The sequence below is a fragment of the Danio rerio genome, chromosome 4, assembly GCF_049306965.1.
Source record: "Danio rerio strain Tuebingen ecotype United States chromosome 4, GRCz12tu, whole genome shotgun sequence".
Lineage (NCBI taxonomy): Eukaryota > Metazoa > Chordata > Actinopteri > Cypriniformes > Danionidae > Danio > Danio rerio.
The window spans coordinates 39,299,347-39,317,417 of NC_133179.1; the positions used below are offsets into that span (position 1 = coordinate 39,299,347).

Here is an 18,071-nt window from a genome sequence, read left to right on the forward strand (position 1 = left end):
GAGAAATAAAGGACTCTAAACTCAAATAAAGAACAAGTTCAGTGATAAATAAATAACTAAAACATTGCTAATAGTTAGCTTATGTCAATGTATTGACTGAACCTAACATGAATAAAACTTCACTGTAAAGTTTAGAAATTGTTTCTTTCAACGAATGATAATATATCACAGTTTAATAGTATACATCTTCTATCACTATTATATAAGTGAATGTAGTTGTGTGTATTGAGAAATCGGTATGAATTGAGTCTTCAATGCTCATTTGCATCTTTAAACAAAGACTTCAGCCAAGAGACTGAGAAGCTTCTGCAAAAAAAAAACACAACTCTTGCACTACCTTTTAACCAGGCTTGGGAAAAAATTAAATGAAATGTGTTACATATCATAAGTGTATCAACATTAACTACAAAATGCAGCAGCCAAAATAAAAAAAAGCTTTCATCAATAGTACTATAAAACAACAGCAGCAAAACAAATAAAGATGGCTAAAGTCAACTTATTTTCCCAATACATCATTATTTCTCTGTAAAACTGATTTGTAAAGCTGCTGAACTGCCCATCCCCCACTGTATGTGTCTTGAGTCTTCACTGCTCCCCATTGCTCATTTGCATCTTTATACCAGCATTAATGGGGGCCAATTGAGTCTTATCCAATCACATTCCAGATCCAGTATCTCAGCAGGGTTGCATCTATATATTCTGGGTTCCTAAAAGAATCTTCATTGGCTTATTTTGCTATAAGAAAACAACTTTGGAGGACAAACTACGATTGTAGATTCCTACATTGGGATTATTACTAACAACAACATACAAAGAAAAACCCACTGATGCCTTTTCTCATCCCACTTCTTCATTGAAGACTGAAAAGGTAAGTTGCACATTCTGAATTTACACTCAAATAATATCTGAATGCTAACATTATAAATTGTAAAATCTAAACATGCGTGGATGCACTGTTCAACGTTGTATTAAGTTCTTCAGTCATTTTAAAAAGCTTCTTTACAACTGTTTTGTTTGTTTATTTGATTATAAATAAGTTTCAACCTATTACATATATAGGTTGGAACCTGGCAGGCAATTTTGGAGAATTTGATGTTTCCCCATTCAAACATACAAAGAGGTGGTAACATCAGTGAATGCAAGTAAATGTGGGTTAAAGCTATGGATGAAGAAATGCAATCGTTTAAAGAAAATGCAACCTCTTACCAACCTACCTGAAGGCAAAGATCTAGTGGGGGTAAATGGGTTTATTCAATTAACATAAATGATGGTCTTACAAGTACAAAACAGAAAGCAGATAAAGTATAAAGTGGAAAACGAGGGAGAACTGTATCAATAAGTCATGATAAAGAATAAATGGGGGGAAAAAAAAGACTTTTATTGTGGCATGGTGGTGTGATGTCATAATGCTGCGCCGCTCCCACACTGTGATTCAACTGGAGAAAGGTTTGTTTTTAAAGCTTTTACACAGATGTAAACCGACTGATTAAAATTTCAGGTTGTTCGTTTAATGCTAGATGTACCTGCTGTTGACAATATTATTTTAACCGTTTATACAAAGAAGTATTATTTTACTCACAGTAAGGTCTATTGTTTGAATAAAATAGGATAAACTTTATTTGTTCCCAAGAGGAAATTCTTGTCTTGTGCAAAATAAGTTCTACAGCGTTGCTGTAAGCAGACAATAAAATAAATAAAACAAAGACAATAATTAACAACATTTGTTAAAGTTTGAATACAGCAACAGTAAAATATGTAATAAGTGTTTTAGTGAAGGTTTAATTCATTAAATAGCATAATGACATTCTATTCGAAGAATACATCACTATATATAAGAAATGGAGTACTAGTCTTAATCGGCTCATTTGTGTCTATTGTTTCTTGCTCAGACTTACCTGATTTCTGTTTGTTAATGACTGTCATATAAGGAAACTGTTGAAGCAAGTGTTGAAGAGAAGTTATTTTGTTTCTGTTCATTGTTTTATTTTTTTTTTAAACAGGACATTTTTTTATTGTGTTGTTCATTTTAAACAGGATAAAGTGTCTAAACACAGAAAAACTCCTGCTGAAGCGACTGATCTCCACACTGTTATAAAGATGGCGTTTAATAAAGAGGAGAGTGAAGATGTGAAGATTGAAGAAACATTCACAGTCAAACAGGAAGATCTACAGGAACAAACAGGTTGGTTTTCATTCTCAAACACCAACTAAGTCATTTGGTCCTCATTCAGATATATTTTAATAATACTACTAAATTAAATCCATCTTGCTGTCCTGAGTGTGCTGCCTAGTTCTCCTAAATTCACATAAGCACTCATTGAAAAAAAGGAATGAGTTTCATTTGTTACTTGTTCTTGTGTCTTTTGTCATTATTTTATGTATTATTAGTCTCCCATTTTCTCAACCTTCTTAAGGTTATTGATTTTCTTGTTCTCCTACTGTTTGTAAAGCGTCCTTGAGCACTGGCACTATATAAAACAAATAAAAACAATAAATTAAAAAAGTTTAACTGAGCTGACAATATTTGACCTGCAGTATTCCCATAGAAGAGATCATCTGCTTTTACAGTGATGGTGTTGGCTTAGTACTTTCCATTTGCATATGTCACGTTGATCACAATTCTCTTTTTTCATCAACTTCTTTATGGGTTTAAACTTGTTTGTAGTAGTTGTTACTAGTTCTCACAGACAGTATCTACAATTACATCATCATTATTATAATAACTAATTATCAGGGCTATTTCCTATTTAATAGCCGCAGGGTCTTAAAATGACTTAAATTCAAAAACCTAAAGGTTTCGGCCTTAAAAAGTCTTAAATTTACTGAAAGATTGTGTTGTAGGTCTTAAATCTTTTTAAAACAAGTCTTCATTTTCCTTTTTTCATGTTTTGCTACCTAATCTGGCCGAAACCCATACAATCACCAACAATCCATCTCAATAAAACCTTTAACCTTTCATTCAAAAAGGTCATTTTAACTCTATTTATCATAATGCTTTAATTATTTTCGTGCTTCATTTGTTTAAACGTGCTCTATGTTTTTTCTGCTGAGGACATCGACCTGGACAGATTGTCGTGCATAGATTTAGTTTATTATAGTTTAGTATAGTTAGTAAAACATTTGTGAATTTGTTTTTTATTTTAAAGAAAGTTTATTTTGGAAAAAAAAAGTGTGGATCCAAGTAGAGCTCTCTTGTTTTTACACAATATTTAAGATCTTTTGCTAAGAAATATGTAAAATATTTTATTGTTATTATTATTATTATTATTATTGATTTATTATTGTATTATTAAATATTTTATATTATATTTTTTGATAGGACAAATAAAAATCTTTTTCATCTGGGGCATTTGAAAAATTCCTTAATCTAAAATTTCATTCATAATGGTCTTAAAAAATGTCTTAAGTCTTAAATTTAACTTGGTGACACCTGTAGAAACCCTGATTTAAAGTATGTCAGAAAATGTGGATGCCCCTAATTTGAAATATGCTGAATGAAATGGACACTAAATTAATTAATTATTATAAAATATTGTATTCTAAACTATATTTTGTTGTTGTGGGACGACGTGAGACAAAACAATAAAATCATAGTGGAACAATAATGTTTAGCATTGTACTGACTACAACTGGCCAACAAACTAGTCTAAAATGACTTTTGTTGCTTAAGAAATGGATTACAGCATGCTGATGATATGCAAACATCTGAGTGTAAAGTTCATCAGAATATTGACCATATTCTTCAAGTACCAGCAGACATTGAAATTGGAATCTTTTTGCTTGAGACTTTTTTTTTAAAGAATACATTTTTAGATCCTAAAAACAGTGTTGTGCTGCTGAGGTGTAGGACAATAACTGTTTTCAAGGTATAACGCAGTTTGAAAAAAGTCAAGGTTTTAAAACCGCCAATATTTTCTGCTGTACCGTTCATCTGTATATGTAAGTTTTTTTTTTTTTTTACATTTTGTTTTAAGGACAACAGTATCTCCAGCAGAAAAGATATCCAAAGATATCTGTTTCAAACTGTAAAGAAATCTGTGTTTTTGAAACCAAAGAAGACAGCAGAAGTCAAGGATTTATTTGTATGATTTAGCCATACATGTTTACTGCTCCAAATTATTTAAAAAGTTTCTCAAAAGAAAATGTTTTGTGTTCAAAGAGGAAAAAGTGTCTGTTTACCCAGACATTTAAAAAATATGAGAAATGCTGTTTTGGTCATTCTAAAACACCTCAACTGTTTAAGTATTAATGTTATTATATTATTAATGACCTCCAGAGTGTCTGGAGCGAGTCAAGAGCGTCTGTTCTCCACATCTCATTGCTTCAAACACCACCACATGTTCATTGTGTGTCGGCATTATCCTCTGATGTGAAAGTCTTTTATTAAATAAAGAAAAGATTCATGTAGCTTCTCCTACTGCAGTAAATTCTGTTTTTACTGTTGATATTTCATGCTAGTTAATCAGGAAGTGACGATTTTGTTTTCTTTGATTCATTGGATGGAAACGCTAATTTATTTGAATATTTTTTGTGATATTCCAGTTTTGCAAATAAATTTAATTTGCATTTTTGGATGGAAACATAGCTATTGCCTACATTTCAGTCACTCAAAGAACAAAGTCACGTATGAGAATGGCTTGTCCTTCTTTAATGAATAAATAGTTTAAATTCACAGATCTTCAACAGGAACATGTACTATAACTAGATTAATGGGATTATTACTTGTTCAAAAAACTATTTAGTACTGCTTACATTCTTATTATTCAAATATTTTTATTGATTTTTCAAAAGTCTTTGATTTTTCCACAACAAACAAATTAAAGAACAAATTAACATGGTACATACCTACAGACATACTCATATCCCATAAAGAAAAAGGGAAAAAGAGAAAAATAAAAATAGGTAAAAACAAATCAGGAAATTAGGGATAAACTCTCACTTAGGATATAATAACCCCTGAGCGTTCAGTGTAGGATAGGAAAGGCTGCCAAACCTCATAAAACTTTTTTTGTAGAGCCTCGGATGGTGTACTTAAGGTGCTCGAGTTAAAGATGTGATAACACTTCTAATATCCAATGATTGTGGGATGGCAGGTTCGTCTTTTTCCACCTGAGAAGAATCAGGTGTCTGGTCAGTAAAGAAGAAAAGGCAATGATTTCGACGTGATTAGCTGACAGGTACATTTCTTCTGCCACTGTACCAAAAATTGAGATCAAAGGATTAGGATCCATATCTTTATTACATTTAGATGAAAATTATCTAAAAATATTGGTCAAAAATGATGTAATCTAGGGCATCCCCAGAACATATGACTTTGATCTGCTGGCTCCAAACCACATCTGGGGCAAGATGAATCTGACCCTGAATACATTTTTGCCAGCTTGCTCCTAGATAGGTGAAGCCTATGAAGCACCTTAAACTGAAGAAGACCATGTCTAATACATACAGAAGATGAGTGTACCAGTTCTATGGCATATTGCCAGGCTGTATCTGATATTTCTAGTCCCAGTTGGTCTTCCCAGTTTTGCTTTATACGATTTAGGGAAGTAGAGGCAGTTCTTTGGATCACTTCATATAACATGGACATTACACCTTTTTGATATGGGTTCATGTTTACCAATTCATCTATACAGCATGCTTTTGGTTGGTTCAGTGAAGGAGAGAAGTTTTTTTAACGAAACCAAAGACCTGAAGGTACCTAAAAAATTAGAGTGTGGAATCTCAATGTCTGTTCTTAACTGTTGAAATGAGAAAAATATGGCATCTTTTAACAGGTTCTTATCACAGTTAACTCCCTTCCTAGACCATCATTGGAACGCTGAATCTATAAGAGAGGGGGGGAACAATGGATTTAACAAAATTGGAGCAGAAATTTGGCATTGGCAATCCACTCTCTTCCTTCTTTTTTCCAAGAGTTCCTTTCTTATGCAAGGAATTTTCTTATCCTAGAGAAATGTAAAAATACAATTACCATATTTTCTGGACTATAGAGCGCACCTGTATATAAGCCACATGCGCGCTATTTAAAAAAAAAAAGAAAAAAGTTATACAAACCGCACCGGGCTATAAGCCGCAGATATCTATGTTGAAAAATTTTAAATTTACTGCATGTATAGAACGATTTTGTACTGAAACTGTACATGTATGTATGTACCTGAACAGATTCTTTCTGAACATTGCCTTTTAACACGGCAGCAACTTTGCTGATAAAAACAGAACATAAAAAAACGGTATTTATTCACCTTTATTTCTCTTGTGTTTGAAACCACAAGTCACTTTAATCATCTTTGCTGAAACCCATGAATTCATCTTCTTCAGTGTCGGAGTTGAACAGCCTCAGAAGCGCTTCGTCACATTTGTCTCCATCAGTCTCGATCTCTGTGTTGCTTTCATCCTCTAGTAAATTTAGCTCTGAAAGTGCACCGCTCTCTTCGCGTAGCAGTCCAGCCTTTCGGATCCCAATGGTAATGGTGGATTCTTTGACAGCACTCCACGCTGTTTGGATCCACTGACAGACATCAGAAAAGGATGTTTTTAGCATGCGGCCAGTTTTTGTGAAAGACTTTTTACCACTTGTCATCCAAGTCTTCCACTCAACCCGGAGTGCACCTTTTAAATGCCCAATTCACACTGATGTCAAGTGGCTGTAAATATGTTGTTGTACCTCCAGGAATCACAGCTGTAAAGGAGTTTGTTTTCTTGATCGCTGCTTTCACAGAATCTGTGATGTGGACCCTCATGCTATCCAAAACAAGCAGCGTTTTTTTCTGGTGAAAAAATCGGCTTACCGTAGCACTTCGGTAACCATTCCTTCATTAGGCCTTCCACCATCCAACCTTTGACGTTAACTTTGACCACTATACCTTTCGGGAGTTGTTCTTTGGGGCGTAGTTATGTGCTTAAAAATCACCATTGGTGGAATTTTTTGTCCGGATGCCGTGCATGTCAGAACGCAGGTAAAGTGCGTTCTCTCATGGCCAGTTGTTTTCAACAACACGGATGATGCACCTGTCTTGGTAACAGTCCTGGTCAGAGGCAGATCAAACATCAAAGGTACTTCATCCATATTATTGATGTTGTCTGGTCCGGAAGTTCTCTTGTATCTTTGTTTCAACGAATTTATGGAAGTTTTCAACTTTTTCCTGATAGTCAGGAGGGAGTTGCTAACAGAGTGGTCCGTGCTCTATTGGACAGGTTTTTACGTCTCATAAATCTGAAACACCATGACGGCCCTGCTTTGAAACCTTCAATGTTCATTTTGAAGCCGATTGTTTTGGCTTTCAGTCTGATCTGTACAGTGAACACACCTCGGCCATATGCTCTCTGTGTGTTCACCAAGTCTTCCAGGACATTTTCAAGTTCAGGCCAACTGCTTTTATGTCTTCTGAAAGCTTTTCTTGACTTTTGGCATTGCATGAGCTCTTCCCGCTGCCGCCTCCAACGCCTCACCATAGATTCGTTGACGCTAAGCTTGCGTGCAGCAGCGCAGTTTCCTTCCTGGGTAGCAAGCCCGATGGCCTTCAACTTAACTTGCATCATATGAACTTCTTTGTGTGGTTTCCATGATGAAGGGGCAAGGATTTGAATATAATTTTCAGTTAGTAATTTGTCATGTGTGTTCTATCTGCTAAAGAAAAAGTAGCGCAGTCTATTTTTCTTTGCATTGATTTTTCGTCTATCTTATTTTTTATTCTACCAGTAATTCCGATCAGAGCGTCCCTAGCGGTGGAAGAAAAATCCACAGAATAGCTGCTTCTTTATATAAGCCTCATGGTCAAAACCTAGGGAAAAAATTTAATCTTATAGTCCAGAAAATATGTAAATCAACTTCTTAAAAAATGACTTGACAATAAAAAACAGGCAGTCTAAAAATAGAAACAGAAATTTTGGTAGTATTGCCACTTTAATGGAATTGATTTTCCCATCCAAAGATAAAGTGAGGATTGACCACCATGCCATGCCTCGTTTGGCTTTGTCTAAGGTTGTTTTAAAATTATTATTGAACAAATCCTTATATTTGCGTGTCACACTCACACCCAGATATACAAATTTATCAGGACTTGCTGAAAATGGAAAGGATTGGAAGGACATTTGCTGTGCTCTATCATTGATAGGAAAAAGGAGACACTTGGCTAGATTGACTATGTATCCAGAAACATTTGCCAGTTCTGAAATTATTGTAAGAGCTTTTGAAATACATGTATCTGGATTTGACATAAAAAGAAGATCATCAGCATATAGCAGGAACTTATGTTCTTGTCCCTCTCTGAAAACTCTTTGCAAGCTATCTGAGTTCTTTACGATTGCAAGAGGTTAAAGGGCAATGTCAAAAAGCAGAGGGTAGCCCTGTCTCGTTCCCCTAGAGCAGGCATGTCCAAACTCAGTCATGGAGGTCCGGTGTCCTGCAAAGTTTAGTTCCGACGCCAATCAGACACACCTTGGCTTGACAAACAAGCTCTTACTAGGTTTTCTAGAAACACCCCGGGATCTTATAATCACAGCAGATTAAGTTGATCGGACGATAAGATTCACATTTAAATAAATCATTTTACCTTTTAAGAAGTACTGTTATAGCAGCCGATGTCATAAAGAGGATGAGTGATTCTGAGACAAGAGCTTCAGCAAATACCTTGCACAACAGGGGTGTAAGCGTGACAGTAAACTTCTTATAAAACTCAGCTGGGAAGCCACCAGGGCCAGATTGAGTTTTCAATTTTCTGGTGTTCATTTTTTGGATTGCATTTTCAATTTCAGAAGGTGTTATTTTCCTTCTGATGCCAACTGATCTGAATCACAGATGGTAATTCCAAATAATTAAAGAAAAAACCCTCATTACTTTCAATTTTGTTTACCTCAGATCTGCAAATATAAAACCAACTGCTGAGGATCATTTCAGTTGGTAACACAATAACCTGCCAGCTCGTTCATAACGCCTTTTCACTTGTCAAGGAGTCATATTCCACTTGCAGAAGAAGTCTTTTTTTTATGGAGCTATTCAGAAGGTGATGTTGAGTGTAGCTGATCCATTGTATTTTATTCATAATCTCTGTAAGCCGTTTTGACATTGTTTTATTTGCACTACGTTGATCTGAAATAATCTGTCCTCTTATATATGCTTTCAGAGTATCCAATAGGATGCTTTAACTTATCTCTGGGGATTCGTTTGTCTCAAAGTAGAAATCTATTTGAGCATCAATAAATTTTACAAAATCGTCATCTGCCAATCGTCTTGAGTTAAACCGCCATGTACATTGGGGGATTACATTGCCTGGAAAACATAGTTTTATTGAGACTGGACAATGGTCCAAAATAACAATACCACCATACTCTACTTCTGACATTAAAGGGTCACGAAACAACAAAACACATTTTTTGAGTTGTTGACAGTCGTATATGTGTCCCACACTGCTAAAAACACTATTAGGACACACATATTTCACTAAAAAGTGAAAATTGGTTGTTTTTGCGTTATTTTGAGCAAATTCGTACTTCCGGTTTAAAATGAATTTTTAAGCTCCGTCACGGCCATGAGATCTTAGCATGTATTCCAGCGTGCAGACTGAACATCTACCTGGAAGTACCTTATGACGTCTCTGAGTGTGCTGCATTCATTCATGAGTAAGACTTGGTTGAAACCAATCAACGCGCTCTATTGTGTATGCGGTGCAACCTAATTAATGTGCATGATATCTTCGAAGACTGTTTGTACCTGTACAGTGTTCAGACGGCAGAGAGACGCCACGTTGTGTTGCCAAGTGGGAGAACAAGAAATATTTGGAGATTCGGGTCGTCAGTGTTGCGTTTTATACTTTGCTGCAGTGAAGGTTTTGTTTTTATTTTCCCTCTATGATAGCGTAGCTGGACTCACGTGTGGATTATGCTGCACGCGACGCGTGACAGAAACGTGTGTCTAAGGAACATTTTTTACCCGAGAGCTTTTCTCATCTGAAAATGGTGAAATCCAGATTTGCTGCTCGTCTCCTTTAATAAAAGACAGAGCTCCAGTATGTGTTAAGTGAGCGACCAGTGGTTTTTGTTTGTTTATTCAGAGGCAATGTTAGTTCGTCAGCAGTACTCTTTCAGTGTTTAAAGACAGACCTTAGTCAAATGGTTTCTAAGTTAATAAAGTTTACCGTACGATAAATGATGCTGCTCTCCGAGTGTAAACATGATAGCACCACAATTAAACTTACACCCACATTTTGTGACAGGAATAACATACATGGCTTTCTGACACTACCTACCAAGTGCATCTAAGTTACAGAGAAATGTGAAGGATTTTTTTTTTTTGCAACAAACATTGCATGAAAGATACACGCTTCCAGCGATTCCTCGAATCAAATATCTCGTTTGTCACCGGGCACGAATGAAATTCCTGAATGAAAGAGCCAAACTGCAATTAAAATCTACCATTTAATAATTTGGCAAATAATTTGATTACTGATGTCCATGTAAACACAGTCACTGACTTTCTCCTCTGCGTCTGTGTGTTTGTTTTGCCTCTGTGAAAATCAGCACGTGCCCAAAACTGACACTCCCTTTTTTATGCTAATTTTTACGGACCTTCCCCTCCTCTGACTCTCCCCCTACACGCACAGGCTATCCTGATTAGCTATGAGTTTTGATTGATTTATTTAGGTGTATTTATGTGAGAGTGAAGTCTGACAACAATAAATATTCTCATCAGGAATAAAACCACCTGTTTTTATACCTGTGCTGACTCTGCCGAGCTGTAGCTATAAAGTTAGGTCTGCTACTGTTATTTTATACTGGGAAGGCTACCTCATTTATTTAATTATAACAATAATTTGCTAATAGTTCCTATGCAATGTTTTTATGGGTTGCTGAGAATACATTTCAGGTGGTCAATACATTGCATGTCAGTTTCGAAAATAAAAGTAGATGCTGGAAAAAGTGCCTAAAAGTCTTTGATTTTCATTAGGCTGTGTCTGTATGAACCCTGTATGAAATCAGTGTAAAATTTTCAATCTTGAGGTGATGGTAAATTTAGTGATGGTCAATTGTCAGCTCCCTTTGTCGTCAGGTTGTGTGATGTATGTTGCTGAACTGTATTCAAATGTTATAAATATAAAAAAAACCACATTTCGAAATATAACTGCAGTATGTCAATTTAGTTTATTTGTGTGTGCTGTGCTCATAGACTTTAGAAAGCGCTCATTTGTTTGATTTCTCTTCGAGAAGCTAAGCAAGCCTCAAAAATTTAAGGTCCTTGTACCCTCTCTGAGTCACTGGGGCCCTAGCTGCAATAAACCGGCTTTGGGGGGGCCCAGCTTGCAAAAGTTTGAGAACCCCTGCTTTATGCAGATGCTGACAGGCATGTCTCATGTCTGCAAGGCAAAAATTCAGCTGTTTGTTCAGCTATTACCCAATAACCTTTTTTTCTGGTGTGTTTACCAGTCAGGCATAGAATATACAAGTATTCCCTGTCTGCTTTACACATTTTAGAAAAACATTTTGTTGTAATTGTGAATATATAGGAATAAAAATAGGCCATTTACAGCTTTCAAATCTGTGTCTGATCAATATGACCAAAATGACTTTTATGATCAATTATTTAAGAAACTCTGAAAACTGGATTGACACAGTTTAAATTTACTTTAACTTCTATGTTAAGTGGCTTTGACACAATTTACATTGTAAAAGCACTAGATAAATAAGGATGACTTAAAGGGCACCTATGGTAAAAAATCTACTTTTCAAGCTGTTTGGACAGATCTGTGTGTTGGTATAGTGTATCGACCGTCATACTGGGGTGATATGAACACACCCAGTCCTTTTTTTTCTATTTAACTACAAAAAAAGGGTCGGCCAATTGGAGCTGTTTTCAAATCGATTGCACCATTACGTAGGTGTGCGATTCCCCCCGCCCACCGAATTGATTGACAGCTGCGCGCATTAACATGTTCCGGTAGTCACGTGTTTATGTCAACAAGACCAGGCAGACATACGCAAAGCAACCGGGAATAAAAGGTCTGTTCTGTTCGCTAGGATCAGCAATCGTCATCAAATGTGATTAAGAGTAAGTTTAACATGTTTAAAGTGTTTTAAAACAGAGTATGTGTGTAATTAATTACAGCATTTTACTTCAGCTTTACTTCATCAGCACAGCCGCGTGTCAGAACAATTATAAAAGAAGACGCTTCAATCCCGGTTTGTGGAAGTTAAATCAGGTTTATTTTGTACATTAGCATAACAGATATCCACACTTGAGGTTAGCCTTAACTAAGCTAAGTGCGCTCTGTCTGTCTGCCTGCCTGTCTGCGTGTGTATCTGTGTGTGTGTGTGCGCGCGCGCGTTAACTTTGTAACGATATTGTGTGTGACTCATCAAGGCAACTTCACAATACTGATTAGTAAAGGTTAGTTCTTACTGTAGTTTCTCACAAACGCTACGCGAGACCTTCTTCCTTTAAGTCTGTCTGTTGTCTGACACAGCTGAGGGAGGAGTCATGTAGAAACAGTGGGGGGGCAGAACTTGGCTTAAAGGCACAGTACGACAAAACCACCCCCCGCTGGAAATCAGTATAAAACACCATCTTGTAAAAGGTATAATGGAAAATCTGATGGGTATTTTGATCTGAAACTTTATATACAAATTCTAGAGACGCAAAAGACTTATATTAAATCTGAAAAAAGGGGTAACCTAGGTGCCCTTTAAGACTTAATGAAAACTAATGTTTTATTTTTTTTTACTATTTTAGAAATAATTGAAGAGAACGAGGGGAGTAAACAGGAGGAACATCATGTCAAAATTGAGGAAAAAACTTTTTTACAGACTGATGACAAGAATCGTTTCACCTGCACTCAGTGTGGAAAGAGTTTTGGAAGAAAAGACATTCTTAAGATTCACATGAGAATCCACAATGGAGAGAAGCCATTCACATGCACCCAGTGTGGAAAGAGTTTCAGCTTATCGTGGTCCTGTAATCTACACATGAGGATCCACTCTGGAGAGAAACCATTCACATGCACCCAGTGTGGGAAGAGTTTCAGCTTATCGTGGTCCCGTAATCTACACATGAGGATCCACTCTGGAGAGAAACCATTCACATGCACTCAGTGTTGGAAGAGTTTCAGCAGCTCATCACACTTTAATTACCACATGAGGGTCCACACTGGAGAGAAACCATTCACATGCACTCAGTGTGGGAAGAGTTTCAGCTGCTCATCATCCCTTTATAAACACATGAGGATCCACACTGGAGAAAAACCATTCACATGCACTCAGTGTGGGAAGAGTTTCAGCCAATCATCACACCTTAATCACCACATGAGGATCCACACTGGAGAGAAACCATTCACATGCACTCAGTGTGGGAAGAGTTTCAGCCGCTCATCACACCTTAATCAACACATGAGGATCCACACTGGAAAGAAACCATTCACATGCACTTAAGCCGCAGTCATACTGGACTTTTCTACCCATACACTTCCTTGCGTGTATTCCAGCATGTAGACTGTCTGTCTGTACCTGGGAGTATTTCATGTTGTCTCTGAGTGTACTGCATTTATTCATGAGACTTTTTTCAAACCAATCAGTGCGCTCTATTGTGTATTTGGGGCAACTTCATTAATATGTATGATAGCTTTAAAGACTGTTTTACCTGATAGAGTGTTCAGACGGCAGAGAGACGACTAGTTGGGTTGCCAAAACAAGTGGGAGAAGAGGAATTGTTTAAAGTCAGTACGTTAATATCAATACAATATTATGGACTGAAGGATCTGCTGTAAATGCTGCTCTCTTGAGTGTAAACATGTAAACGCGTTTTTTGACAGGATAGTCTACACGCGCACATGGCTTTCTGACATACCGAGTGCATCTCAGTTATCGAGAAATGCAGTTTTTTTTCTCTTATACAATGTGCGATATCAAACATTCCACTGTCATTAAACAGTCAGTTACTGATGTCCATGTAAACAGTCACTGTCTTTCTCCCCTGCGTCTGTGTGTTTGTTGTGCCTCTGTGAAAATTTTGTAGAAATGTGTTGCGCTCCTTGCGTTTACTGTAAACAATGATGGCAACTGAGAGAAGAACAGTTTCATAAACATCTGGCAAACAGCATCTCTGCTGCTTAAAATCTTTTTGCAAGCGATTGTACAGGTGTGGATATATCTGTACTCTACTCTTTAGTGTATTCATGTAGCTAGTGTTGTTTTCGATGATGTTCTTTGTCTGACTCCCTGAATGAGAAACAAATAATGTATTTATTAGTAAAGTTTCTTTACTTTTAGATTCAAAATTCTTTCTAGTTTACTACATTTACTGTTTTGAGTAGAATACAAACTTGATGAATATTTGATGATTTTGGCAGAGCAACAAGTTTTTATTTTTTTTCAATATTAATACACTGTGATGATCCCAAGACTCCAGATTGGAATATGTGGTAAATCCTGATTAGATGCCTGCATTACTCATCAATGGGTATATAAAAGTTGTTGTGCTAGCTACCCCTGGACGCTGTGGTTACTCGGGAGTGCTCATGTCAAGACCTGCCATCTCATTGACTCTTTAACTTTATGGTTTTGTTTTGCATTACTTATATCATGTAGTTAAAGTGTTGTTGTGATTATATCCTAAGTTCTTTATCTTCATTATTATGCCTAGACATTTGTTGGTTGCTTTGATTGATTGTTCTGAGTTACATTTTATAATAAATAATTTGCATTCAGGCTATTTTGTTGTCTCATCTCACTTTTATAGTGCAACTCAAACAAGCGGGTCATAACATTTTGCAAAATGTTTCCGGTTGTTACCAAGATCTTGTCCTTTCAGTCATAACCATAGATGTGAGTAGGAACCTAGATTGAGTGGTAAATTAAGAACATTGCCTTTCATCTCAACTACTTTACCACAACAGACAATCACATCAAATGCATTACTGCAACTGCTGCACTGATCCATTTTTTAATCTCACATTCCATTTTTCATGAAGAAAAAAAAAAAAAAACGCAGATACTTGTACTCCATTTGGGGTAAAGACTCTCCAAACTGGAGATGGCAACCTTTTTACCAGCCAAGCACCATGGTTTCTGACTCAGAGGTGCTGTTTATTTCCCTGCCATGTCACACTCAGCAGCAAACCGTCCCACTGCATGCTGAAAGTCTATGTCCTATGAAGCCAAAAAAACAACGTTATCTGCCAATGGCAGAGACAGTCCTAGCCTGCACCTAAAATTCTGGCAGTAAAATTATTATAATTTTTTTAGGTCAGCCTCAAAAATAACACATTTAATAAACAAAATGAATAAATAGATGGATGGATAGACAATGTAAGTAAGGGAAGTAGGATGGCTTGTTCAACCATATAAGGAGAAGCACTTTGGCAATGAGACCAGCAGCGTGTAAGTACATTTAGACTTGATTTCAGTTGTTTGTGTGTAGTGCTAGAAAGATTACTCAAAGTTTCCTTGGTTACTGTAAGAGCTTGTGTGTGGATCACGGTCGGTTTTGCACCCCTCGCCTCAGTTTCTGTTGTTGTATTGTGGGAACTCTTGAGGCATGTCAAGCTGAATTCTATCAGCAAGCGCTCAGGGGTGTATATAAGCAGCTAGTCTCACTGCGTGTGAAAACCGACGAGTGTAAAGACCATTGACTCTACCTGTGTGACTCCACCGAGCAAAGACACCGACAAAGCACCTGAGTTCTTTATTTATTTATTTTACTTAATCTTTGCACTTATTATTGTTTTCATTGCACTTTTATTATGTGTTAACTAATTCCTGTTGTTACTAACACTCGCAAAGCACGGGAGGAAGGCTGCAGGCATAATTATCACAACCTTCGTTTAATACATGTATCTGCTATTTCACAACTCTCTCTCTCCGTGGGCCTCTGAAATTGTCAATCTGCTGTTCACAAGGCAGATTTTATTACCTCCATAGCTACACATTCTGACTATAATCTCATGGCTCTAACTGAGACCTGGTTGAGACCGGAGGACACTGCTTCACATGCTACTCTTTCTGCTAATTTCTCTTTCTCCCACACTCCTCGTCAGACAGGGAGAGGGGGTGGAACTGGACTACTGATTTCCAAAGAATGGAAATTTACTCAGAGATAGTCACTGGCAAAGATCAGCTCCTTTGAATTCCATGCAGCCACCATTATCCACTCCTTCTACATAAATGTGGTTGTCATCTACCGCCCACCAGGTACATTAGGTCACTTCTTAGATGAACTGGATGTTCTTCTCTCATCTTTTTCTGTTTATGACACTCCCTTGTTGGTGCTAGGTGACTTCAACATCCACATTGAAAAACCTCAAGCTACTGACTTCCAGACTCTGCTTGCCTCTTTTGACCTCAAAAGAGCACCAACTTCTGCTACTGATCTTATTTACACTCGACATTGCTTCACTGATCAAACACTAGTAACTCCACTACACACATCAGAATATTTCCTTTTGTCTCTTAACATCCACAGGACTCCTGAGCCACCACACACTCCAAAACAAGTTGCCTTTCGCAGAAACCTACGCTCTCTCTCACCCAATAGACTATCCACCATTGTTTCAGACTCTCTTCCTCCATCTTACAAATTCTCTGCACTTGATTTCTGACTATCTGCTGCTTCTGATGCCATGTGAAAACTTCAGATTTTAGTGGCTTGTTTTTCTAGGGGTATGATTCACGCTTTTGGTGCGAGAGGTCCTGGGTTCAAAATTATGGCTTTTATAAAAAGGTGTTTCAAAGATTTCCAGTTTGTCAGCAGATAGTGTCACCACATAAAAAAATTCTTGCAAAGTGGCTTGCTGGTCTTGGAGTATAATTCTCGTTCATGCCATGACAAATCCCAGGTTCAAATTTCGGTTGAGCCCTTACAGTTGTCTGCTGTTTTGTAAGGGCGTTGTGGCTTACACAGAGGCCTTTTTCTGAGAATGCCAGTTTGTCGGCAGATAGTGTCGCCATATAAAGTTGCTGTTTTGCAGTGGCTTGTTGGTCTAGGGGTATGATTCTCGCTTAGGGTGCCCTTGATTTGTTAGAGAAAAATTTCTGACTATCTGATACTTCTGACGCCATGTAAAATGTGAACACTTTAGTGGCTCGTTGGACTAGGGCAGGGGTGTCCAAACTCGGTCCTCGAGGGCCGGTGTCCGGCATATTTTAGTTTCAACACCAATTAAACACACCTAAACCAGCTAATCAAGCTCTTCTAAATATACTAGAAAGCTCCATGGAGTTGAAGTGTGTTGAAGGAAGTTGAAGCTAAACTATGCAGGACACCGGCCCTCCAGGACTGAGTTTGGACACCCCCGGGTATGATTCTCATTTCGTGTGCGAGAGGTCCGGGGTTTTAAATCCCAGACAAGCCCTTGCAGGTGTCCTGCGTTTTACAGGGCATTATGTCTTTCATAAAAACGTCTTTCGACTTTCCAGTTTGTCAGCAGGGGTCCGTTCTTTGTATGTGGATTACTCAGTTAGCTGTATTTAGATATTAACGATTTAACACGATCCAGGATCGTTTCGTTCTTCAAAGTTGATCTGAGAGTTGTTGTCATAGCAACAGTTCTGCTAGGTCAAACCTGATCGGAAGCAGGTTAAATTCATATAAACAGGATTAGATTAGCTCAGTTCAAGCAAAGATAATACAGAAAGTAATTACCGAATTCTAATATTTTCTTACAGTAGTAGTTATATATACTTGGGAAAATGGTAAATATTTTTAACTATGTATATATATATATATATATATATATATATATATATATATATATATATATATATATATATATAGTTACTAATACAATAAATGAAGTTATACATATTAATAAAACTTATGCAATCTACACCCTCGAAATAAAAGTACAAAGACTGCCACCTGGTGGTGCAAAGAGAAAATGTATTGACATAAACTTTTTAAATTACTTTAGTACAACTTGTGTATAATAGAAATGCACAATATGTGACTTTTTTTTTAAAAGCAATAATACATTTATGCAGTCATAAACATGTTTTGATAGTTAATATGCCAGTGATTTGATGCTTCACAAAAGTTGCAGATGCCTTATCAATATTAAAATGCTTTTGTAAACAACCAGTTTTTCTTTACA

The 18,071-nt window shown here is 36.9% G+C and overlaps 1 protein-coding gene across 2 annotated transcripts; it reads left to right on the plus strand.

Annotated features, from left to right (window-relative positions):
- The first annotated feature begins 721 nt into the window (after nucleotides 1–721).
- Nucleotides 722–14,691, plus strand: LOC137490997 (uncharacterized). 2 transcript variants are annotated; one of them, XM_073947999.1, is made up of 3 exons: nucleotides 722–868; nucleotides 2,035–2,182; nucleotides 12,722–14,691. In XM_073947999.1, exons 2-3 carry the CDS (start codon nucleotides 2,098–2,100, stop codon nucleotides 13,414–13,416), a joined length of 780 nt encoding a protein of 259 aa, XP_073804100.1. In that variant the 5' UTR covers nucleotides 722–868; nucleotides 2,035–2,097; the 3' UTR covers nucleotides 13,417–14,691. The 2 variants fall into 2 exon arrangements, with proteins under 2 accessions (XP_073804100.1, XP_068076130.1); XM_068220029.2 differs by lacking the exon at nucleotides 722–868 and adding an exon at nucleotides 1,414–1,446.
- Nucleotides 14,692–18,071: the final 3,380 nt, after the last annotated feature.